Source organism: Haliotis rufescens, unplaced genomic scaffold (assembly GCF_023055435.1).
Source record: "Haliotis rufescens isolate VD_foot unplaced genomic scaffold, xgHalRufe1.0.p SCAF_8, whole genome shotgun sequence".
In the NCBI taxonomy this organism is placed as follows: domain Eukaryota; kingdom Metazoa; phylum Mollusca; class Gastropoda; order Lepetellida; family Haliotidae; genus Haliotis; species Haliotis rufescens.
Window position 1 is genome coordinate 10,005,622 of NW_025964372.1, and position 25,372 is coordinate 10,030,993.

At 42.3% G+C, this 25,372-nt stretch overlaps 1 protein-coding gene across 3 annotated transcripts in view; it reads left to right on the top strand.

Moving 5' to 3' along the window:
- LOC124121440 (deleted in malignant brain tumors 1 protein-like) overlaps window positions 1-25,372 on the top strand; it is a 105,820-nt gene that overhangs the window by 80,208 nt on the left and 240 nt on the right. For 2 of the 3 annotated variants that reach the window (XM_048389033.1, XM_048389031.1), the window contains exons 2-15: window positions 819-978; window positions 2,323-2,495; window positions 2,579-2,735; window positions 3,555-3,745; window positions 4,453-4,609; window positions 8,099-8,265; window positions 9,944-10,094; window positions 15,347-15,519; window positions 19,004-19,160; window positions 21,160-21,329; window positions 21,852-22,017; window positions 23,069-23,241; window positions 23,692-23,845; window positions 25,014-25,186. In XM_048389033.1, coding sequence (XP_048244990.1) covers window positions 819-978; window positions 2,323-2,495; window positions 2,579-2,735; window positions 3,555-3,745; window positions 4,453-4,609; window positions 8,099-8,265; window positions 9,944-10,094; window positions 15,347-15,519; window positions 19,004-19,160; window positions 21,160-21,329; window positions 21,852-22,017; window positions 23,069-23,241; window positions 23,692-23,845; window positions 25,014-25,186 — 2,322 coding nt within the window. The remainder of the gene's footprint in view (window positions 1-818; window positions 979-2,322; window positions 2,496-2,578; window positions 2,736-3,554; window positions 3,746-4,452; window positions 4,610-8,098; window positions 8,266-9,943; window positions 10,095-15,346; window positions 15,520-19,003; window positions 19,161-21,159; window positions 21,330-21,851; window positions 22,018-23,068; window positions 23,242-23,691; window positions 23,846-25,013; window positions 25,187-25,372) is intronic. The other variant, XM_048389032.1, reaches the window with a different exon arrangement.

The following is a 25,372-nucleotide window of genomic DNA, read 5'->3' on the forward strand; positions in this document are numbered from 1 at the left end:
ATTATTGTATGGCCATACCAAGACAATGTGTTGTAAGCGCTCCAGTGTTGCAATACAGTTATTGTGTACAATTGGTTGGACATCAGTGCTGGTTGATTGTTAATGGTGAGACAGTTAATGAATAGGATCGTATGATTATCTACGTGTTTTATACTTTAAATATTGACACATGTGCTTTTAAAACTGCTGTCTCTTATTTTTTAAGGTGGACAGTATTCACTATCATTCCATCTGATTTTCTCAAAACAATCTGACTGTCCTCATATGCATGTTATTTGAAATCCGTTGGTAAAGCGATTATTAGGTTGGGATGAAGTCGTTCATGAAATGTTGATGAAAAGTCAGTTGTATATTGATCTTAGTTTTCTTGATAAATATATTAAAAGTCGGTATCAAAGGAAAGTAAATAAAAGCGGGGAGATGTTTCCTTTATTTTGGCTTGAATCGTTGTAGCTCAGCAATATTAACACACGCCCGTACGCATGTATGTGAAATAGCGCCCGTGTGGTCACACATTTAAAAACTGCCACTTCTGAACAACGACGTTCCTTAATGATGTAAACATTAAAACATGGCGTCCATTGGTACTTTTCTATGCAAATCAGGGTGAACGTTTTGAGCTTACAGAGCCAAAACAGATAGGTATCTTAAAAGTTAGCTCGTAACACTTTACTGAACATTCTGTAAAAGGTATAATCTAATATGGAATCACTTTGAACATTGATCACGAACCTCACATTTTCTTGAGGAGCAGTGTTGAATATATTGAATGCTGAAAGTACCCGAATACCTTGAAAACAAAGATGATGATCTTGCAGGGCAACAAGAGAACGACTTGAAACTCGTCCCACTAGATTTAGACCAGCAATCTGCAGGACGCCTGGAAATCTACCATAACGGCACTTGGGGAACAATATGTGATGACACCTTTGATAACAACGCTGCCACCGTGGTCTGTCATCAGCTGGGGTATACAGGGTAACAACTATTATTCTCTCTAATTTAAGAAGAGAGAGAGAGAGGGAGAGAGAGAGAGAGAGCAAAAGAGGGGGATGAGGCAGGGGGAGTGAGAGAGGGACAGATAATGTTGAAGCTCACAAAGAAGGAATTGCGTAATAAATCTTTTGTTGTGGACATTACAAAAACTGGAGCAAATTGAGCAAATCCTGCTCCTATGACAAGTCAGTAAAACAAGCATGGGTCTGTGACCTTTGGAAAATGGACAAACTTGAACATGCTATGGCCTGGTACATGTACTTACAGAAAATTAATCTAATAAAAGAAAAACATCTATGAAGTGTGACAGAGAGATTGTTGAAAATTGTTGAAGACTCCAGCCCCGGAAGGCCTAGAACTGGTATACAGAGATCACGATATGGTAAGTCCGACCGGCGTAGGACTGATCGTTATATTGCCAATTCAGTAGGCATTTCCCAGGAGAAGGTACATTCCTTTATCACAGAAACGTTGGCAGTGAAGAACGTAGCAGCTGGTTGTGTTCAAAAGCTTCGACATTTCATCCTAATTCGCACCAGGCACAACGTGTCTCGTGATCTTCTAGCTGTGTCTGAGGTTGATCCAGAATGTTTCGTGTAACAATTTGTGACTATGGATAAACCTGGGTTTACCACTTCTAGCCTGTGTCCAAACAACAATCAAAACAGTGGAAGCATTTGTCATAGCTACAACCGAAGGCAGGGACTGCCCCATCAGCTGGCAAGGTTATGGTCTCTGTGTTCTGGGATGCCGAGGCGTCATCATGGTGGACTATTTCCCAAAGACCAGACAATAATGGAGCATATCATGCAGCACTTGTGAGTCAATTACGGGAATGAAATTAAGACTAAGAGACATGTGTAGCCGAGAAAAGGTGTGCTCCTCTCAATCAGGACAATGCGTCATTGCACTAATCAGTCATTGTCATGGTTACAACAAACGAGTGTAGCTTTGAACTGCTTCAGAATCCACCGTATTCTCCTGATCCTGGCTCCGTCAGGCTTCCATCTTTTCACAAACATGAAAAACTCAAGCAGCTGTGGCAACCGTTTAGGAACGCCCACAGAAGGGTCTTCTACGAATCTGGGACAAAATCCCTCCAACATTGTTGGCAAAAGTGTATCAATGTGGAAGGGGATTATGTTCATGTTCATAATGTTAACATCTTTTAGTCACGTCTTTCTTTGTGAGGCTCAGAACTTATTAATCACCCTTCGTATATGCTCGTTACATATTCATGTAGTTTATCATAACCGAAAGAAATATAGTTCAGATTTCAGCTTTTAAGTTTTGCTGCCTATTAACTATCTCCTAACGTGTCCCCAGTTCTGTCTTTACACCCCATGGAGGATCTTACTATGGTCCAGGTGGAGGGGTCATTTGGCTGGATGACTTTAGCTGTACTGGAAGCGAGGCTAGGCTGACAGATTGCCTTCTCAAACCCTGGGCTGTCACCAGCTGTAACCACAACAACGACGCGGGAGTCGACTGTGATCCAGGTACATCTTTTTCACAGATGACTTTGAGTAATATCGTAGGCTGTGGGTATTTGAAGTCTTATTACCGTGTTTGTGTTTTGTAGACATGGACACAGACATACCTGTCCAGATAATAGGTGGCCCTTCAGGGCTGATGGGTCGTGTGGAGATCCAGCACCAGGGCCAGTGGGGTACGGTCTGTGACGACGAGTGGGATGACAAGGATGCTGCCGTCGTGTGCAGACAAAAGGGATTCTCCAAGTGAGTGTGAGGGCGGTCACAGCAGAACACGCATCTGCATTGTTTAGTCGGAGAAAAGAAGGACCTATCTTAATCTATCACTAGCACATGACATATACGTAAATATGTACATGTATTCAAGAAATAAACACAGTATATGAAGGAATGACGAATGAATAGAAATGTGTATGTGGCAATCTATTTCACAATAATTTGCTTTTCGTTTGTTTTTTCCATAAAAGATCGGCCGATCGCTTGGCGAAACTAATTTCATAAGGTCGTGGATAACCCGCCGCTACTTCCAGGTGTTCAGATAATACATGTGTCTTTTTAGTAGACTATATAGAAGTCAAACTTCATACGTTTGAAGTACATGTATACATTACATACATGTAGATGTAGAAGACTACAGAGTCTGTAGGCTTGGTTGTTACATGACGACATGCCAGATTAATATAAGAGGAAGTGTTACACGTGTGCATGGGTGTGGTACTGACAAAACAAGGCTGATAATCAAGGCGATTCTGGCGAGGATACAGCTGTTTTTGTTTAAGCAGGGGTGCACTTAAAATTTGAAATAAAAGAAGAATGCAAATAACTCATCCGGGAAATAGTTTGCGTTTGTTGGACATTATAATTGTTATTATTTGTTATTTTTATCGAAAATATGTCACCAAAGGATTTAATTCAACTCCACTCTGGATCTGCGTATGTGACACGCATAAACACTCTGCTCATCGAAATGTGCCTCCATAGACGACTTCAGAAACTACATGTATACAAGTAAAAACTATGATATTGCAACGCAAAGTTACCCGCGTTATCCTTTCATCTGTGCAGTGTATACGCTGTGCCACTGACCAACTCCTATTTCACCAACGGCTCGGGGGTTCCCAACCAGCCCATCTGGCTAGACGACGTACGGTGCACAGGGAGCGAGGCCGGCCTTGGAGCCTGCGGTCACAAGCCTTGGGGATCCAGCAAGTGCCACAACACTGAGAATGCAGGGGTCATCTGCCTTCCGATGCCATGTTAGCATTTACCCCATTCATTCCACTATCAGCTATCTAGTAGTCAGTGAGTATTGTTTTTCGCCGCTTTTAGCAATATTCCAGCAATATCACGGCGGGGGACACCAGAAATAGGCTTTGTACCCATGTCGGGAATCGAATCCGGACCTTCGGCCTGACGAGCGAACGCTTTAACCACTAGACTACCCCACCGCCCCAGGTATCTAGTATGTAGAGTCATAACATGGCATGCACAGTGTCCTTTCTTATTTTCTCGATGTATAGATGTAGCGTGCTTCTTGTGATAAATATTTGCCGCATGGCTGGTGGACGCATCTCGTACGGACGAAGGTACCTTGTCGATAGGCGTGTGATGGTCGTACCTTGTGTCTGTGAGATATTAATCAAATAAGGTTGATATGAGCATGTCTAAAATAGGCACGTGTGAAGGTCTAGCTGATGCATCCCACAATTATTGCACTATGCGTTGACGGTCACTATTTGTTTATCATGCCCTGGTGATTAGAATTCTTAAATTTAAACAAAAAACAACAAAAAGCGTGCTTCATTCCTGCCCTTCATTCGATACTAAATGTAAATGGCAGACTGTCTCCGTGTATACATGTCATATACGTTTCCTAGTCGTCAAGATGCGAGTGCATTCATATACTGGTAATTTCAGTTTTGTATCAGTTTGTAAAATATTGGTTGAATGTTATCTGCTTCAGCGAGTGGAATTGGGCTTAAAATACGACTGTCAGATGGCCTAGACCAATACGAGGGCCGCGTGGAGCTGCAGGTATACGGTCTGTGGGGCACTGTGTGCGACGACAGCTTCGACACAAGGGAAGCCAGTGTTGTCTGCAGAATGTTGGGATACACTTCGTAAGCAGTCGTCAGAAACATGCTGGCGTTCAGCCAAAACTATTGGCCTGATAATGTTCATCCAAAGAGTTATCGTAGTTCCACAGAATCTACAGTAGATGGCACTTGTATCAGATATAAAACACCAGCGAGATCGAGAGTGTGAGTTCACGTAGAGCTTGAAGGATCTTTGATATGAGGTATGGTCTAGATATATAGTATGTAATCTAACAGATGTGGGAAAGGATTTCATAATTATCAATCAATACTTTATTCAGTATAGAGGCATAAGCCCTTATACAAATATACTCTTTAAAAAAAGAAACGCAAAACGGATATGTTGGCCATAAAAGCGAAATTAGCGGACCAAGAGGTTCAAAAAGATGAGGTTTAAAGTGTTATAGTGTCAATGACCAATTTCCCGGATCAAAATGATCACAGCAAGGACATTCAAACCGTTTGTCGGGGAAAAACGTACAATTCGGAAAAAAACGTACCCAGTACATAAACAAAAGGGCCATGGAGCAGCAGCACTACGAACGGTATTAAAGTGCAGGGTTTTTGATTGCTTGGCATCTGCGTCAATCGAACAGTGACAGATCAACAAAAGGCCAAGATTAACAGAGGTGCAAAGAAACAACGTCACAGGCTGCTTGCAGGCAGGGGAATCCCGATCAGCTGTTGCCAGGGTTTTCAATGAAGCGCCCACCACCATCACAAGGCTATGGGATCGGTTTCAACATCATGGATCAACACGTGATCAGCCAAGGTCGGGACGAACAAGATCGCTACATCCGACTGCGCCACCTAGGACGACCACAACCGCATCCCAAATACCCGGACTGCGCAGAATCTCCGACCAGACCGTACGAAACCGTTTAAGAGCAAGACACCCTGTTCGACGCGACATAGTGAGTCGACAACATCGTCAACAACGATTGCATTGGTGTCGTCAACACAGGGTATGGCCTCAACTGCGATGGAGAGATGTCTGGTTCAGCGACGAATCAAGATTTCTCCTCCGTCGAGGGGTTGGAAGAGCCCGGGTCCACAGACGTTGAGGAGAACGTTACGCCGGAAACAGCGTACAGGAAGTCAACAAGTTTGGTGGAGGTAGCGTTATGATGTGGGCGGATATCTTTCATCATGGCATGACTGGTTAGCCCATATCCAGGGCAATCTTACGGCTCAACGATACCTCTTACTACACGTCCTCCCAATTGCAACCAACGGCCCTCCATATACCCGGATTTGAAGCCGAGAGAGCACCTGTGGGACGAATTAGATAGATGCTACGCTGACGTCAACCACAACCCCAGACGTTGGAGCAGTTGGCTTTTGCGTTGCGGGCGAGTGGGCTACCATTCCCAGGGATGTAATTCGCAATGTCGTCTCTTCCATGGGCAGGAGATGCCAGGTCGCCTTCGATTCCAACGGGGGACATACGCGTTATTGATGGTAGCTGACTTTCACCTTGTACTTTTCCATTGTACCAATAACTGAGATGACTACAATCACCAAGTGTTCTCTCCACACAAATCTGGCTTTGCGTTTCCTTTTTGAGGAGTGTAGGAATTACTCATTAATATAGTGGTAATAAACATAATTTCAAACATTGTTTAACAAATACTTTCTTCTTTCATATCGCATATGGCAGATATTAAATCCGAAATGCATCAAAAGTAGCAAATACAAGTAAATATGATATTCATCCTCTATACCTCGATCACATAAAGGACTTTTTCTCATGCCTTCGTCGATTTTTGGCCTCCTCATTTAATTATTTCTCAACCATAAAAGTCCCTCTCTTAACTTCACTAAAATGTTTTTAAAGCTTCAAGTTGCTAATTACATGAAGGTACTTTTCTGGTTCTAACAAACTTTTTAAATTCTGTGTAAAGGTTATGTCTTGAACTGTTAGTAGTAGTAGATATACAGTTTTGATAAACCATTAAGTATTATAAATAGCACAATCCTTTAACATCCTTATTAAACAAAGATTTTCTCCAACTGTTTGTGACAGACAAACAAAACCAAAACCATGACAAAATAGTATTATCCAATATGTGAAGCCCAATGTGTATATCCTACATTATCTAATGAAGTAAAATGTTGTACACTGTCTGGGGTAACCTCATTACATATCAGCCAGGAATATACAAATATTAACCTTTTGACCTCCAAGTGAAAGTTGTTGGTCATATACGAGTGGATTTGTGAAACATCGATCGTCCCGTTATCTTAAATGACAGTGAAATGATTTCGATGAGAAAGTATGTCAGTGGGCACAGAATGTGTCATGCTTTAGATTGAACATACTGTTCGGCAGACTATGTATAGACAGCACGTCTAATCATGTAGCACGGGGATTTCGTGGCCAATCGTGGGTTCGAATCCTAGATTCGATCTGAGGTTTAATCTATGGTTTAACACCACCGAATCCATAGTCAAAGGGGTAAACATATTACACCCCAGGCTTTCCTCCTGCATTTAGCTGTCACACCAAGATGAAACTGAAATAGTGCTAAAAGCGGCGTTAAACCAATCCCACTCACTCAGGCCTAGGCACTCTAACGTGTACCTAACGTCAGAAGTATCTTGGTATGTGTAATGTCACATCTTCACCTAAAGAAAATATTCTCTTAATTTTATTCTTTTAAATTGTCCTAGACTGCGGATTGTTACTGTGTGAAAATGTATATTAAGATATATTAATATGCATAAGTAATATTCACTGTCAGCACAACATACACAAACTTTCACCATGTAAGGTCAAATTACTGATTTTTTAAAACAGTTTTTGAATTTCACTGGTGTTTTCAGTGAATAACTACTTGTCACCAGAGGGTGACTTGGATTTGTATTGCTGATATGACGGTGTGATACTAAAAGATTACAATATTGCTTTTGAATAATAGTAGACCGGACAATAATTGTGTTTATTTGTTGCTAAACACCGCACTCAGCAATATTCCAGCTATATGACGACGGTAAATAATCGAATCTGGACCAGACAATCCAGTGATTGACATCATGAGCATCGTTCCACGCAAATGGGATATGATGACATGCATCAACCAAGTCAGCGAGCCTGACCACCCGATCCCGTCAGTCGTCTCTTACGACAAGCATATTCGCCTTTTATGGCAAGCATGGGTTTCTGAAGACCTATTCTATCCCGGATCGTCACGGGTTCCCATTATCTTGAGCTTTTTGTAAGATCTGTCTGATATAGGCTCTCTGTCATAAAGAATTGGTCTGGCTGAGTGTGTACATGTGTCATCGTACTTCGACGCTGTGACTCGGTGCTCATGCTGCCATCTGACCCAGCCTCAACCTGGTACAGCTGTGACGTAGCCGGAACATTGCTGGCTGCGGCGGAAAACAACATTCTTTCATTCACTCGCCAGATTGGTACGAGGTAGTGTTCGCAAATATGGAACAATAAATAATATCTTCTAACCGCTCAACCATGTTTAGTATTTAGTCGTTCACTAACTGTTTCTGTAGAGGAAGTGTGTTGGGCGGCGGCATGTACGCAGCAGGGAGCGGGCCAATCTGGTTGGATGACATCGTCTGTAATGGCACAGAAGCATCTGTAGACAATTGTACCCACCATCCCTGGGGCGTTAACGACTGTTCACATAAGGAAGATGTCGCTGTCAAGTGCCACCCCAGTGAGTACAAGGCTGACCAGTTATAAGTATTGGTGTCCCTGTTTCCGTGATTTCGTGAACACTTGAGGCCACCAAACACATTCCCACGATGCTTCAGGTGGCTATGCTTGCTGATAAATGCCGTGAAATAAGAGACAGATGTTTATTACTCATCCGTCAAGTGCTTTCCTGTTTAATGACAATACACCTTTATCAAACAGTGTTTAATAACATCACGTGCGGTCGAGACTATTTTTGGTTATCAGCTAGGCGTTGGAATGTAGGGCGCCAGTCGGAGGGGTGGCTGAATAGGTCTAAGCTCAACTATGATGAACTGCGTTTGATTGAGGAAGTATAATCATCCCCTAAAGGCATACCATGTTAGCCCTTTGTACTTTGTGACAGCACCGGAGCCAATTGTGTCCATTTTCATCAACCGAGAATAGCTAGCCAGCTGCCTGTTTGTGTATGTGTATGTGCTTCACAAGCAGCCTTCAAGCATTGAAAGTATTGAACTTAATACATGCAAACTGTAAAAATCAAACAAATAATGTTTTTATGTGTGTCCCCTTTCACATCCGAAGTCGGATTGTTGGGTTAAAACAGTCTTAAAATGAGGATTTCAGCCATCTCTCACACAGCGTGAATTCGAATATTCCAAACACACAAACCAAAGTGTCCCCGCCACAGCAGCCACAAACTTTCCCGAGCCGGGCGTCGGTACCCTGGTTCTATTTCTGTCACTGGCCACAGGAATGTGCTATTTTGGATCAACGACCGCTGCTGCCCTTCCTCTACTGTGGCCGTCACCTGCCCCTATCCCCAATCCGTCTACGCGTCAGGGTGCAATTGAACGTGACGGTATCGTATTGTGCAACCAACTCGGTTTTATGATGTGCAGTTGCTGCGGTCTGCAGTCGTTATTTAAACACATGAATTTTATTCCTCTTTGAAATTTTAGATAATCACACACCGTATTGGTAATAACATGAGACCATATTAAACTACCAAGTTTAGTGGTATTTTTTATTATGTATTTTGTTTCTTAAGGTAAGGGCAGAAGACAAGTGGGTGGAACAGCCCGTCAGTCAAGCCGGTTCGAGTATTTTTAATTTACGACGCCGCTTATTACAGATTTGATTTTCATCTCATCTCTATTAAAACACAAAATTAGTCTTAAATATAGTGACGGAATAGTTCTATTGCAAAGTTAAGTGATTGTGTCGCGTCTACACTTGAGTCAGTTGCTGAACTTACTTTGATACGAAATTTAACGTTAACGCTATGAGGCTGTGGATATGAATCAGGGCGAAGTTAGGTTGTTTTGTAACCCAATGATATGATTTTGTCTTGATATTCATTTTATATTTCATGATACATTTCAATGCTTTTTTTTTTACACCCATTGAGTTACATTCCAAAGTGATTGTTTTTTGTTCAGAATTGCTATTGCATTGTTGAAAGGAAACTGTATCAAGCAGAAGTGCAATAGATCCTGCAACTAAATAATGAACGTGTATGACTTAAGATATGTGATTGAAACATGCTAGAAGTCGTTTGAGATTTGTAATATCAAGAGGATATCAGAGGATTGTGATTTTATTACTTCAAGACTATGTACATAGTGTTATCTCAGATTAATTGAACATATTTTCGTCACACGTTATATAGCATTGATGTAATGTCTTCTTTATGACAGAGCAGAACACCACAGTGCAGGTCCGTCTGGCCGGTAAGACCCCAGAGGGTCGTGTGGAGGTGCTTCAAGGCAATGTGTGGGGGACTGTGTGTGACAATCACTGGGACTCGGCAGACGCTGCTGTGGTCTGCAGGATGCTCAAACTACCATTGTACGTACTTAAAGATGATACATCGATAGGGAGAGAATGATATCGATGTACATACCACGCGGTATATGATGTATGATCTAAGTAGCAATGAGACATGTCGAAGTGGAGTGGCTTGGCTCATATGCTCTGTTTCTGGATTTAGAATAACATACCTTAAGACAGAAATACCGATCGACATGTAACAAAACGAGGTTTGGTTAGTTGATAAGGCGAGTGCATTAAGAATTGTGAAATATGTGAGTCTGATGTGAAGGATGAGTTTGCTATGAGTACCTGATTAAATTACGTTAAATTTTTGGAGGTATGCAGCGTATGTCTGACAGGTGAGCTTGACGGTTGGAAGGGCATACACGGGCCAGCAACATTAAATAGCACTAGTGTTGTCATTCTGTATCTTTAGATGGAAGGGCATACAGCGGGCCAGCAACATTAAATAGCACTAGTGTTGTCATTCTGTATCTTTAGTTGGAAGGGCATACACCGGCCAGCAACATTAAATAGCACTAGTTTTGTCATTCTGTATCTTTAGTTGGAAGGGCATACACCGGCCAGCAACATTAAATAGCACTAGTGTTGTCATTCTGTATCTTTAGTTGGAAGGGCATACAGCGGCCAGCAACATTAAATGGCACTAGTGTTGTCATTCTGTATCTTTAGTTGGAAGCTCATACACCGGCCAGCAACAATAAATAGCACTAGTGTTGTCATTCTGTATCTTTAGTTGGAAGGGCATACAGCGGCCAGCAATATTAAATAGCACTAGTTTTGTCATTCTGTATCTTCAGTTGGAAGGGCATACAGCGGCCAGCAACATTAAATAGCACTAGTGTTGTCATTCTGTATCTTCAGTTGGAAGGGCATACAGCGGCCAGCAACATTAAATAGCACTAGTTTTGTCATTCTGTATCTTTAGTTGGAAGGGCATACAGCGGCCAGCAACATTAAATAGCACTAGTGTTGTCATTCTGTATCTTTAGTTGGAAGGACATACACCGGCCAGCAACATTAAATAGCACTAGTGTTGTCATTCTGTATCTTTAGTTGGAAGGGCATACAGCGGCCAGCAACATTAAATAGCACTAGTTTTGTCATTCTGTATCTTTAGTTGGAAGGGCATACAGCGGCCAGCAACATTAAATAGCACTAGTGTTGCCATTCTGTATCTTTAGTTGGAAGGGCATACAGCGGCCAGCAACATTAAATAGCACTAGTGTTGTCATTCTGTATCTTTAGTTGGAAGGGCATACACCGGCCAGCAACATTAAATAGCACTAGTTTTGTCATTCTGTATCTTTAGTTGGAAGGGCATACACCGGCCAGCAACATTAAATGGCACTAGTGTTGTCATTCTGTATCTTTAGTTGGAAGGGCATACACCGGCCAGCAACATTAAATGGCACTAGTGTTGTCATTCTGTATCTTTAGTTGGAAGGGCATACAGCGGCCAGCAACATTAAATGGCACTAGTTTTGTCATTCTGTATCTTTAGTTGGAAGGGCATACACCGGCCAGCAACAATAAATAGCACTAGTGTTGTCATTCTGTATCTTTAGTTGGAAGGGCATACAGCGGCCAGCAATATTAAATAGCACTAGTTTTGTCATTCTGTATCTTCAGTTGGAAGGGCATACACCGGCCAGCAACAATAAATAGCACTAGTGTTGTCATTCTGTATCTTTATTCAAGGAACCAAGATCAAAGTTAAATAAGACATGGCGGGTGCAAAATTTATTAAAATATAGCTCACTGAATAATGTCGCAAGTTGTGTTAAAGAATCAAATTGCAAACAGAAACACCTTTTGGAAAACAATTGAATGTATTTCTTCAAATTCAACAATTCTATTGATGCACTTTTTGGCATTCTAAGAAAGCGAGTAGGTGAGTTACTAAGTAAGTTGACGTTGTTTAATGTTCCCGTCATCACTCTCTCTAAGGGGTCTCCAATGGTCATCAGCTGTATGCAAATAGCACAGCAATCCATTCCACAATATATATGTGTATACTAAATGTGTAGAACAAAGGTCAAGAGTATGAGAACTCAAATATTTCCGGTGTCCACCACTAGCACCCCGTACTGTCTTGAACCTCATTGCTGGATCCTCCTGCCCAAAGACGAATATGAGATTACCGATCACACGTTGGGAAATGTTATCCGGTTTGGCTTGGTCTGTAGTCGCGGTTTAAAGGGCGAAGGCAGAACATGTACATTGTGCTTCCGTTGTTCTACCGAATGTAGTTGGCGGCAACGCGTTCACGGCGACGTCGGTTCACCCTGGCTTACCCATCAGTTTGATTCAGCATTTATCTTGACTTATCGCTGAAACCAATAGTTCTCCATCGCAGTTGACCAAACAACACCTTTCACACACTGTCGCGTTTCGGTACTGTAAGATATTCCTTGCAATCCTGGAATGGAAAAAAACACCTCATTACATACATTAATCCTGTTTTGTTTATTTCAAGGATAAACTGTTTATGGTTGAGAAAGTTTCTCTGCAGCCATTATAACATGCAGCCACTAGCCGACTCGTTTTACGTCTAAACACGAGGCTGTGTACTCACAGACAGATGACCACTGAGTACGTTGATCACTGTGTCAGATTTGTATTGGATATGCTCATTCAAGTTCTTATTATTATGCGCTTTTATTGATTTTTCAAAAGCCTTCGATAATGTGTGGAGAGTTGGGTTATGGCATAAAGTACTAACATATGGCATTAAGGGTAAATTCTTCCAGTTTGTTCCAAGTATGTATGCCAATATAAGTGTCTGCAAATGGTGTTGTAATAGATTATTTTCCATGTTACTCGGGCGCGTGGGAAAGAGAAAGTTTATCACCTCTTTTCTTTTGTCTCTTCATCAATGATCTCGAAAATTCCTTCTGAAAGACGGATGCACGAGTGCGAAAATTGGTGAAATTACATGTACATCTATGTATCTGTTTCTTAACCCTTCTGTATACTGATGACACTATCCTCTTTGCTAATTCTGGAACTGAACTCAAGAATACATTAGATTCTTTTAAAAGTTATTGGGGCGGTCGGGTAGCCTAGTGGTAGCTCGTCACGCCGCAAACCCGAGTTCGATTCTCGACATGGGTACAATGCGTGAAGCCCATTTCTTGTGTCTCCCGGCGTGATATTGCTGGAATGTTGCTAAAAGCGGCGTAAAACCGTAAATTAGACGTAAACCTGAAAAAAATTATCTTTGGAAGCGGGTCGTCCAAAACCGTAGGTTATCGTTTTATATGGATAATACGGAAATTGATATCGTAGACAATTATACGTACTTAGGTGTTATGTTTAGTAGAAACAGAAATTTCAAGCCAGCAATAAAATGTTTAGCGGAAAGTGCATCTAAGCCATGTTCTGTCTTCTCAAAAAGTCTAGAAATTATAATATTCCTTTCGATTGTGTACTGAAGGCTTTTGGTATAATGATATTTCCAATATTATTATATGGCTGTGAAATTTGGGCATACGGAAATATGAACATACATGTAATTGAAAAGACTCATTTAAAATTCCTTAAACTTGCCTGTGGTCTTAGAAATACAACCCCAAATGTCATGTTCTATGGAGAACTAGGTAGAATACCTTTATCGATTTATGCAGCTCAACGGGTAGTTAGTCTTTGGCATAAACTTTGTAAACCCGGACCTGCACCGAAACTATCGCAAATTATTTATAAGTTTGCTCATTTGCAATTTTTATGTAATAATGAACAGAATGCCTGGTTAAGAAATGTGAGGCAAATACTTAATAAGTGTGGTCTGTCCTATGTATTTTATGACCCACAAAGCGTTTCCAGCCAGTGGCTAACTGCTCAGACAGAAAACAATTTAAAAGATCAGTTTTTAGCAAAATTGGAGATCTGACGTCGAGAGAAGTTTAAAAGGGTATTATTATAAATATTTAAAAGATATCCCCATCATTTGAAAACGTTCTTCTCGTATCTAAACAAATGCATTATCCTATTGTGAAACATAGAACCTGTTACCATAATCTGCCCGTCGAAGTTGGCCGTTGGGTTGGTATTGAAAGTGAATTTAGGACATGTTAACTGCGTATGTCGCCAGCTATAGCCGATAAATTCAACTACCTGTTTAAATGTGAAGCTGTAGGGTTATCGGGTCTAAATAGCACTGATTTTATCGGTTCCTTTCGGATTAACGAATGTCACATTAACGACTTGACTGTAGAAACATACTTACATACATGCATGCATACATACATTTCAGATGTCTCAGTATGTTAAGTATCTAAACATTTATGTTTAATTTATTATTGATGAGTTCCCTCACAACATTGGACTATTCCAATACATTTCACCTTTTCGCCAACACCTGGTCTCATTACTATTTGACAGTGATTCATAAACACGTGCTCGTGATGTAGTCGGAATCATACAATCTACCATCGAATTCTAGATGGAGATAGAAAGGGTTTTGTCGCTTTATTTATACCCTATCCGTTCCCGTATTCAGAAGAATAATACATTATTGTTAACTGGATAAATTAGAATCTTTATTCTTTAAGCTGTTCTACCCCCACACACTAACACATTTCGATTATTTATATTAAGTTATTGTGTCGGTATATTGATTGTGCTCAGCATTTTATCTTTCACAGACAAGACCTAACATAAAGTGTTAATCGTGCTAATTCAAACCGTGAATGTTACGTCAGTATTGCCACTGTCGGGTTTTTTTTCGTATTAAGAAATTAAATTAAAACTAAATGTTTATAAGGTAGATAACGATAATACCGCCACAAATTGCATAATGCAAAACCACATTTACCGAAGGATATTGGCAGGATTGGGGTATCTTCATAGCCATTGCATAGGACCCGAAGCGCACATTAAGACTTTGTCTTTTAAATAAGGCATTTCCCGTATGTGTTTTTATCTACATTCTGTATGTACGTTATGGTGTAGCTAGCTCTCTGTATTGTCGCAAAAATATTTTTTTGTTACGGGTCAGAGCTTATATTGACTGCACTAAATGATTCACAAATCCCAGGAACGACGGTGGCATATTCAAGGTAGTTTATGAAATAGACACAGTTATGTCTTCTCCTCCGCTCCGATAAGTGATCCAGGAGGTCAGAACATATTCATTGTTAACACAGTATAGTTTGGCAAACCAACAATTCCACTAACTGGTGAACTGTTAAGTGTCCGGCCTTGATTCATGCGTGTTTGTAATAAAAAGTTCAGTTGGTAAATCTTGTTGTTTGTCTTATTCACAGTGGTAATGCTGTGCCCATTTCAAAAGCGGGTTACGGTCAGGGCACGGGACCAGTCGTGTTGGGTAATGTGGACTGCGTGGGCACTGAGGCAGATCTTGGATTGTGCAAGTTCCCAGGATGGACAGTTAACCAGTGTAATCATTCTCATGATGCGGGAGTCATTTGTCAGTCAGGTAAGTTTTGTTAAAGAAGAAAAAGTAAATTGTTCATAAGGCCAGGTCCCTGTTCCATTTTAGCGGCAAGACATTCGTTATTCCAATACTTTGAAAAGCGTTTGATTCAGTAAATCACCTTAAGCTATGGGAGTGTCTGCACGATGTAGGCTTTGGTGGAAAGATGATGAGAGCACTTAAGGGAATCTATGCCTCCGTGAAAGCGTGTGTGAGATGTAATGATAACATTTATATAGAATATTTTGATTGCTGTATATTAAACCCTCTATTATTTTCCTTTTGCATCAATGAACTGTCAAATGATGTTTCATCACATGGGTAACACGGCGTACAATTATTTCCAGACTTGTTTGAAATATTATTATTATTGTTTGCCGATGATGTTATTCTTGTCTCTGACACAGTCACTGGTTTACAGAACCAACTTAATATTCTTGAAAAGTTTGCAGATTCACATTGATTAACGGTTAAATTGGATAAAACGAGTGTTGTTGTATTTAGACGAGGAGGGCGGTTATCTGTTCATGAGAAATGGTTCTATAAAGGCAAACATGTTTCAACCGCCAACTCCTATAGATATCTTGGGTTTGTATTCTCATATACATCAAAGATGAACCAATGTGTTTCAGATCTAGCATCAAGGGATAAACGAGCTTTAATGGAAATATTTCGCAATCTATGGAAGATGGTTTTGTTGACACTTCAGTTTTCTTTAAAATATTTGATACTCAGATTCAACCTTTTCTTTTATATGGTGCGGAAATATGGGGTGTAGACAGATTTGAAAAAAAAGAACAAGTGCAATTATGGCTTGTAAGAAGTTTCTTAACGTTGGTTTGCAAACTCCAAATGCTATTGTGTATGGGGAATGCGGTCGGTACCCACTACATGTAAATGCTATGTGTCGTTCTGTAAAGTATTGGCTAAAAGTGATTGAAATTGACGAAGATAGGATACCAAGAAAATCTTATAATATGCTTGTATATAGCGACAAGTGTGGTCATCAGAACTATGCTTCTTCCATTCGTTCCATATTATTTTCTCACGGATTTGGAGTAGTTTGGCTCAGTCAAGCTGTTGGCGACAAACCATCATTCATGAATAGTTTTAAAAACGTTTTGATTAATATGTTCTACTAATCATGGAATAGTACTATCAAGGCTAGTTCTAGGTACATCCTGTTAAAAGAGTTTAAAAGTCGCCTGGAACCAGAAAAATACCTTTCCATTATTACTGAAATAAAGTATCGAAATGTTATGATAAGGCTTAGAGCCGGGCTACTAAGACTTAAGGTAAACGAAGGTAGATGGGCTGATATTGATTTACGTTTACGAGTCTGCCCCACATGTGAGACAAGTATAGAGAATGAATATCATTTTACTTTAGAATGTGAATATTACAACGATATTAGACAACTGTATTTACCAACAACTTTTTGCCATAATCCAAGTATGCATAAATTTAAAACGCTGCTTTCATCTTCATGTCAACAATTACTTGGAAAACTATGTAAATACTTGTATTCCAGCTTTGAAAGAAGACGTAATTATGAAAAGCCTGTAAATCTGTAAATTTGTACCTGACATTACCTTTTTTTCATGTACCACACTATTTCAAATGTATGTATTGTATATGGGCCAGTAAAAAAAAAGACTTCTAAGACTTATGTTTGTCGTACACAAACAGTAAACAGTAAACACACATATGATCACTTGTTGGAGGAAGGGGTGCAGGAGGAAACACACATTGCAGTCGGAGGGGGAACGGGGTGCAGGAGGAAACACACATTGCAGTTGGAGGGGGAACGGGGTGCAGGAGGAAACACACATTGCAGTTGGGGGGGGGGGGGCGCCGGAGGAAACACACATTGCAGTTGGAGGGGGAAAGGGGTGCAGGAGGAAACACACATTGCAGTTGGAGGGGGAACGGAGTGAGGAGGAAACACACATTGCAGTTGGAGGGGGAACGGGGTGCAGGAGGAAACACACATTGCAGTTGGAGGGGGAACGGGGTGCAGGAGGAAACACACATTGCAGTTGGAGGGGGAACGGGATGCATGAGGAAACACACATTGCAGTTAGAGGGGGGACGGGGTGCAGGAGGAAACACACATTGCAGTTGGAGGGGGAACGGGGTGCAGGAGGAAACACACATTGCAGTTAGAGGGGGAACGGGGTGCAGGAGGAAACACACATTGCAGTTGAAGGGGGAACGGGATGCAGGAGGAAACACACATTGCAGTTGGAGGGGGAACGGGGTGCAGGAGGAAACACACATTGCAGTCGGAGGGGGGACGGGGTGCAGGAGGAAACACACATTGCAGTCGGAGGGCGAACGGGGTGCAGGAGGAAACACACATTGCAGTTGGAGGGGGGACGGGGTGCAGGAGGAAACACACATTGCAGTCGGAGGGCGAACGGGGTGCAGGAGGAAACACACATTGCAGTTGGAGGGGGAACGGGGTGCAGGAGGAAACACACATTGCAGTTGGAGGGGGAACGGGGTGCAGGAGGAAACACACATTGCAGTTGGAGGGGGAAAGGGGCGCCGGAGGAAACACACATTGCAGTTGGAGGGGGAACGGGGTGCAGGAGGAAACACACATTGCAGTTGGAGGGGGAAAGGGGTGCGAAGGAAACACACATTGCAGTTGGGGGGGGGGGGGGGGGGGGCGCCGGAGGAAACACACATTGCAGTTGGAGGGGGAAAGGGGTGCAGGAGGAAACACACATTGCAGTTAGAGGGGGAACGGGGTGCAGGAGGAAACACACATTGCAGTTGGAGGGGGAACGGAGTGCAGGAGGAAACACATTGCAGTTGGAGGGGGAACGGGGTGCAGGAGGAAACACACATTGCAGTTGGAGGGGGAACGGGGTGCAGGAGGAAACACACATTGCAGTCGGAGGGCGAACGGGGTGCAGGAGGAAACACACATTGCAGTTGGAGGGGGAACGGGGTGCAGGAGGAAACACATATTGCAGTTGGAGGGGGAACGGGGTGCAGGAGGAAACACACATTTCAGTTGGAGGGGGAAAGGGGCGCCGTAGGAAACACACATTTCAGGTGGAGGGGGAAAGGGGCGCCGGAGGAAACACACATTTCAGTTGGAGGGGGAAAGGGGTGCAGGAGGAAACACACATTTCAGTTGGAGGGGGAACGGGGTGCAGGAGTAAACACACATTTCAGTTGGAGGGGGAAAGGGGCGCAGGAGGAAACACACGTAACTGAAACATTTTCAAATCATGCATTATTTAACGCCATGACATCTAGATAATTGAACCCAAAACTAAATGTAATCACATCATCGTGTGGCATAACGTTGGCTTCAAGATAAGTCAATAGCAGTAACATTTATACTTTCATTTGGAAATGCCACTTTGTTTACCATGTTATTATATTAACCCAAGAAACACTGGTTCTCGATCAGCGTGTCTTAATTGTATAAGGGCACAAGGGTATCCTCACCCCTCAGTATCTGTTGCAGCAACTGCCAACATGACAGCTGTCCGTCTGAATGGAGGAGCCAAGATGTCCGAGGGCCGAGTCGAAGTTCTCTACAACAGCACCTGGGGCACGGTGTGCGACGACAACTTCGGCGGAAATGAAGCTGCGGTAATCTGTCGGTCGCTAGGATACAATGCGTAACTACCACTTAGACATTTCTCACAACACATGTCAAGTGCTGTACTGAAGGGTACCGTTATGTAGATCCCCCATGTACGAACCAGTCTCGAGCATATTTACAGTTCATTAAACCAGTACTAAACTTGTCTGTTATTTTCTATTTTATGAGGTCGATCAACCAAACAATACATTATAACTCTAATGACTTGGAGAAAGACATCAGCTTCAGACTGGGCACAAATTACATCGTTTAGACCTGGACCGTAAATCAGCTCCAAAAGTTCCCTAGTTGGAGGGCTGAAGAGTGTATATAGTGACGTAGCGTCCGCCGCTACCCCGCTGTCATGTTAGTGGTCAGTTAGTTACTTATGTATTTAGGTCACCTACGGACACGCGAAAAAGTGATTACGCCGGTCAATATTTTATTGTACAGGTTAAGTTTTTAAAAAAGCAGCAAAGAGGGTTTTGGTGATCCTGGCTCGGTCAGGCTGGTCAGGCTCATCATGAGCTCAGGGCCCTTGCCCCCTCTACACGCAGCCCAGACAGGGACTTCTCCCAGGAAGCGCTGCCTAGTCAAACCCACCCAGAACTTTTCGGAGAATGTGAAGACTCCCCAACACTGCAGCATTCTGCATTACCCAGATTGTCAGAAGGGCTGTATTCCTGGTGGCAAACCCGGGTATTCTCCCAATGTCAGTCAACAGATTGAGGGAGTACCAAACCTAAGGCACCGAGAACATTGGGGAGTCGAACAGCTTGGTACTTGGGATGCAAGCGTGACATTTCGAAAGTGAGGTCTGCATATTTGACATGTTTTTACTCAATCTTGTCAATCACATTTATGTCAAAAGGGACAGAAAATATAATAATATAAATGATTTCATTGGATTTATCAAAAAGGACAAAATCAGGTTTGTTCGCCTGGATACGTCTGAGGCTGTATACGGGCCTATTCCAAAGAAATTTGTATTGAACATTTTCCATGACGCCCTCTACATATTCTGGTTGGTACCATGGATGGACCTCTGTGTCAAAACCACACGCATGGCGAAGACGGTAATAAAATGATCAAGCCACTGAATCATGTCGTTTAAGATACTGTGTTTGGGCCAAAGCTTGGGCATCCACTGACAATGTGTTGGACAGTCTCATTAAATTCATTCCATAATCTGGGGCGGTCGGGCAGTCTAGTGGTTAAAGCGTTCGCTCCTTACGCCGAAGGCCCGGGTTCGATTCCCGACATGAGTACAATGTGTGAAGCCCATTTCTGGTGCCCCCCGCCGTGATATTGCTGGAATATTGCTAAAAGGGGCGTAAAACCATACTCACTCACTCACTCATTACATAATCTACATTTCCTATTCATATTTTGATGCAAAATCACCCATTGACGGTTACGAGTTGGAAGTGACTGGTCCTGAGCAGCAAACAGAAAGCCTTCTGTTTCACTTTTCAGGCCAGCCGACCTCATCCAAGCGAAGGACTCTGCAGGGTTGCTGAACTTCTCAAACACTGCACAAAAACTCGATGCAGTGGTCGTTCAAATAGCCTTTCCTTGAAAAACTGAGTCAGGGCCGATTTGACATGGCACTTCATTTTGTTGAAACTCATTTCTGTACCTTCCAGTTATTATTATTATTATTATTATTATTATTATTATTATAATAAAAAGTGGTAGTAGTAGTAGTAGTAGTAGTAGTAGTAGTAGTAGTAGTAGACCGCCTCGGTGGTCTAGTGGTAGAGCGTCTGCCCGGAGAGCTGAAGGACGGGGGTTCGATCACCGGCCGCGTCATACCAAAATACGTTAAAAGATGGTACTTGTTGTAACCCTGGCACTCGGCATTAAGGGGCTTAAACAAGGACTGATCGTCTAGCCCGCACAAGCAGCCACACCCACACACACACACACACGTGCGTGCTAAGTGCATTAATCTTCATCGCGACGTTAAACCCCTTTTCATCTCACCAGTAGTAGTAGTCCTCTGACATGTGTTTAATTTTCCCCTGGGCGGACAGATCTGGATCTGTAGCAGTATCGCAAGCAGCATACGGCCCTGGCACGGGGCCAGTGTGGCTTGGTGATCTCCAGTGTCGGGGAACAGAGACGAACCTCAACCAGTGCGGGCACAGGGGCTGGGGACGATCGAACTGTCGACATAATGAAGATGCGTCAGTCATGTGCTCACGTGAGTTTAACTGCAATGAAAACTGGTCCCAATCCACACGTGTGACTCACGTAGTCCCTGTCAGACGCTATATACAGGTATATATATGGTATCTTAGACAATCTATCTTTGAACATCAATAAATTTGCTTTTTTGGCACAAATGTACAACATTTTACTCTTTATAAACTGTTACATGAATGCGTGATGGTCAAATAGGTATATAATCAAATTAACAACAGTTCTTTCAATGTGCAATAACATAAAAACAAACACGGTATACTTTCTTTTGCCCTTCAATTCATGTATATCATTTGTTATGGTGAGGTCCCGTGAAGAATTACAGCATATGTTTTTACGGATTGCAATTTTTAAAGGTCTGCCACATGAAGAATTACACAGAGCGCTAGATTCAAGTATGTGATATTGATTATCCTTATGTGGGTTTTATTGAGGTCTGCATTTGACATAACATATCTATTCAATAGCCACATCATCGTGTGTTTATGATCGTTTCCACGTGAGATATTGTTGATTGTTACAGATGGCTCCACAACAGGGGACAAGGTCACGGTACGGTTGGTTGGTGGTGATGTGAGTTCCGAGGGCCGGGTTGAGGTCCACTACAATGGGTCTTGGGGGACTGTTTGCGACGACTCTTGGAGCAATATGGACGCTCAGGTCGTCTGTCGGATGCTCGGACTTCCTGCGTTAGTATGATAGTAGTTGGAAAAGGTGCACACGTGTGAGCAAGCAGATTATAACACAACACGCTGACTTCCATATCACAATCTACGTGTATGTGTAAGAGTAATAGACACACACACACACACACACACACACACACACACAAACACACACACACACACACACACACACACACACACACACACACTACACACATCAAATTGGTTGGAAAGTGAATGCAAACAGACAGACCGATTATGTAATTTACGTCTCACTCATAACGCAACAGGTACTAAAACATGCATTTTATCTTTGATGCAGTTAAAACAGGCAATGTACAGTTAGCAAGTGTGTTAGACCCAGCTTCATTAAATTATCCCGGCTCTTGCATTCCAGGGGGCACGGGTGGCCCAGTCGTCTTGGGCGCCGCGATTCGCTGTGCAGAGTTGCGTCCCTTGGACATGCCAGAAACCTATGATTGTGGGTTCGAATCCCGCATCGCCCCGATTATGTTTCTAGGTTTGTCAGCACCATACCCGTGCTCGTGGGTTTCACCGAAGTGGTAAACGTCTGAGACCTGCATCACTTCGGGCTTTCCTCCCTCATTAAGCTGACACGCCGCGATATAACTGGAATACTCACTCACTCTTGCATTCCATTGTTTCTTTCTCTTTTGTGTATCTTCCTCATCTGCCCATATAAATATATATATATTGTTTAATATTCCCTTATTCATGTCATTAGGGCAGTGCATCCCATGTCTTCATTTATTGCCAGATTTGGTACACATTTTCAAACTTCAAGAAAAGATCTGATTGCCCTTTTACACATGCACATGTATTAATATCTAAAAATCAACGTGGCTTCTCGTGTTGATATGTAGCAGAATCACGTCATGCATGACGGCGCGACATACTGTACATTACTTTAATATATAATGAAAGAAATCAAGGAGTTATGTTTCTACGGAGATGTTCTATTTTATGTACATGGAATTATACATACACATTCGAAAAAGAAATAACAATGAATTTGTAATGGAGATATGGATCAATTAACATTTTGTTTCTTTAGGGATTGGGCAATGGCCAGGATCAAATCATTCTTTGGTCAAGGACGCCTTTCTACTTTACTTGACGATGTTAAGTGTGACGGGTCCGAGTTGTCTCTAGGAGAGTGCCCCCACTCCCCCTGGGGAGTGAACAACTGCAATCACGGGGAGGATGCCGGAGTGGTCTGTTTGGCAGGTAGGACCCTCACGCTGTTGCACACTGCATGGTTAACCAAATCAAATATGAATATATTAACATAGGAGTGACACTAATGTAATGGTAGGCCAGGAGTATCATGGTTGGATGATGTCCGATCTGAGGCTGTGCAGCTATTACGAGGCCGAAGGCATGTTTTATCATGTATTGAGTGATGAAATACTAAATCTGAAAAAAACCCAGATGTTTTACTCCGGTGAGATTGCACTTGAAGTCGGAACTACTTCAATCCTGTCTATTTGACATTAATTTAACACCATACGAATATTTAGAAAATACAAAATATATATAAATAATAGGTTTATCTAATTTCCTGATCTCGAAAGCCGCCTATGAAATTGTCCACTTGATGAGACAAACATGGTACATCTGACCAGAAAATCCAATATGTCAACAACCACTGATAAGTACTAGTATTTATCTTGAAAGCAGCATCAAACGTGACGGCCCGCCTTGTGAATGGAACGTCTACATCGAATGGTCGCGTGGAGGTGTTCTTCAACAACACATGGGGCACTGTGTGTGATGATAGGTTCGGGAACAAGGAAGCAGGAGTTGTCTGCCATATGTTAGGATTTGAGAGGTACGTGGAGTTACATACGCTTGTGTGATGTGCATATATACGACAGCGCGCATGACATACGGATGTACGCGTAGTTGGTCTGCTATAATGGGAAACACCTCATAGAGAGAACATAAGTAGGATGATCTGAACTGAACTATCGGTTGCTGATGATGTTTTGCTCCGTGAACGAAAAGTCAATGCCCATCTCCAGCAGCACATCATCCACAGACTGCCATGTCCAGCAATCAGGCCAAACTTTTCCCTGTTGAACACGTCTGGAACATGACAGGAAGACGTGGGCGTCAACATCATAGGCCGCCGATCACGTTGGCTGAACTTGGACGGGCGCTACAAGAGGAGTAGGACATACTTTATCATCAAATCGCCATTGGGAGACTCATACGCAGTATGCCTCTCCGAGTGATTGAATGTTTGATAAATCGTGGCGGTATTACGCACTACTGATCTAAGACGTCAACTTTGAAATTTCCCATCTTACCACTATCGTTCTTCAAGATTGTTAGCAGTCAAAACATCTACTGTCATGCTTCACTAATGTGTTCCCATTATATTCATTATTGTTATATAACTATTACCAGAATGTAATATCTCTTACACTTTGGGAAATTTTAAGTTGTTTCTGAGTATCCTCTACTCTTTTTGAAAGGTATATATACTCAAAACCATTCGACTGAATGACATTTACACATTTGAAGCGTTTTCGTGTAAAAGTGACATGGCAAGCTGTACCATCCTCTCTGGCCAGGACAACGTAGGTCCCGATCCACAAAAGCGTTCGTAGCGTTACGACATATCGCAAATACATGTATATACTTTTTCAAAGGCTTACAAATGTCATACCGCTTTCAACGATTTCCGGTTTGGAGCCCTGGTCCCCAGAAACAGCCAGAGTTGCTCCTGTCTTAATTATGGTTTGATATGTACCTTTCCACGTGGACTACTTTGACCACTATGGCTCATGTAGCGTGAAAAGAGAGAAGCCCATTTAACTCCACGCCTGGAGAGTTCAAGTTGCTAAGGTGACAGAACATTTTCATTATATGTTGACCAAGGACGTCTGCAACCCGCGGCCTTTGTTTAAGTGGACTTATACGGTTATGCACTTCTTCCATTTCTGGTGTGATAAAGTGTTAAAATGTAATATGGACTTAAGCTTGTATTTCAGGCTGGGCAGCATAGCGATTGGTAACGCCCACTTTGGACAAGGCTCTGGTGGTGTGCTGCTTGATAATGTTATGTGCGTTGGCACTGAGGACAATATTGCTCAATGTCTAAGCAACGGTTGGTACATCACGCACTGCCAACACAAAGACGATGTTAGTGTTCTCTGTAGTGAAGGTGAGTACATGTCGGCTGAGTGGGAGATTAATTCTCGATTACCAAGTTCAAAGCCTATTCTCAAAATGTCTATGTTTAGCGCTCATACATGAATTAACTGACTGACCGTCGAATGTGTATAGTGATTATGTCGAACAGAGTGTTGGCGTTGCACTTGATCAGTATCAATAGGTATACACCTAGTAC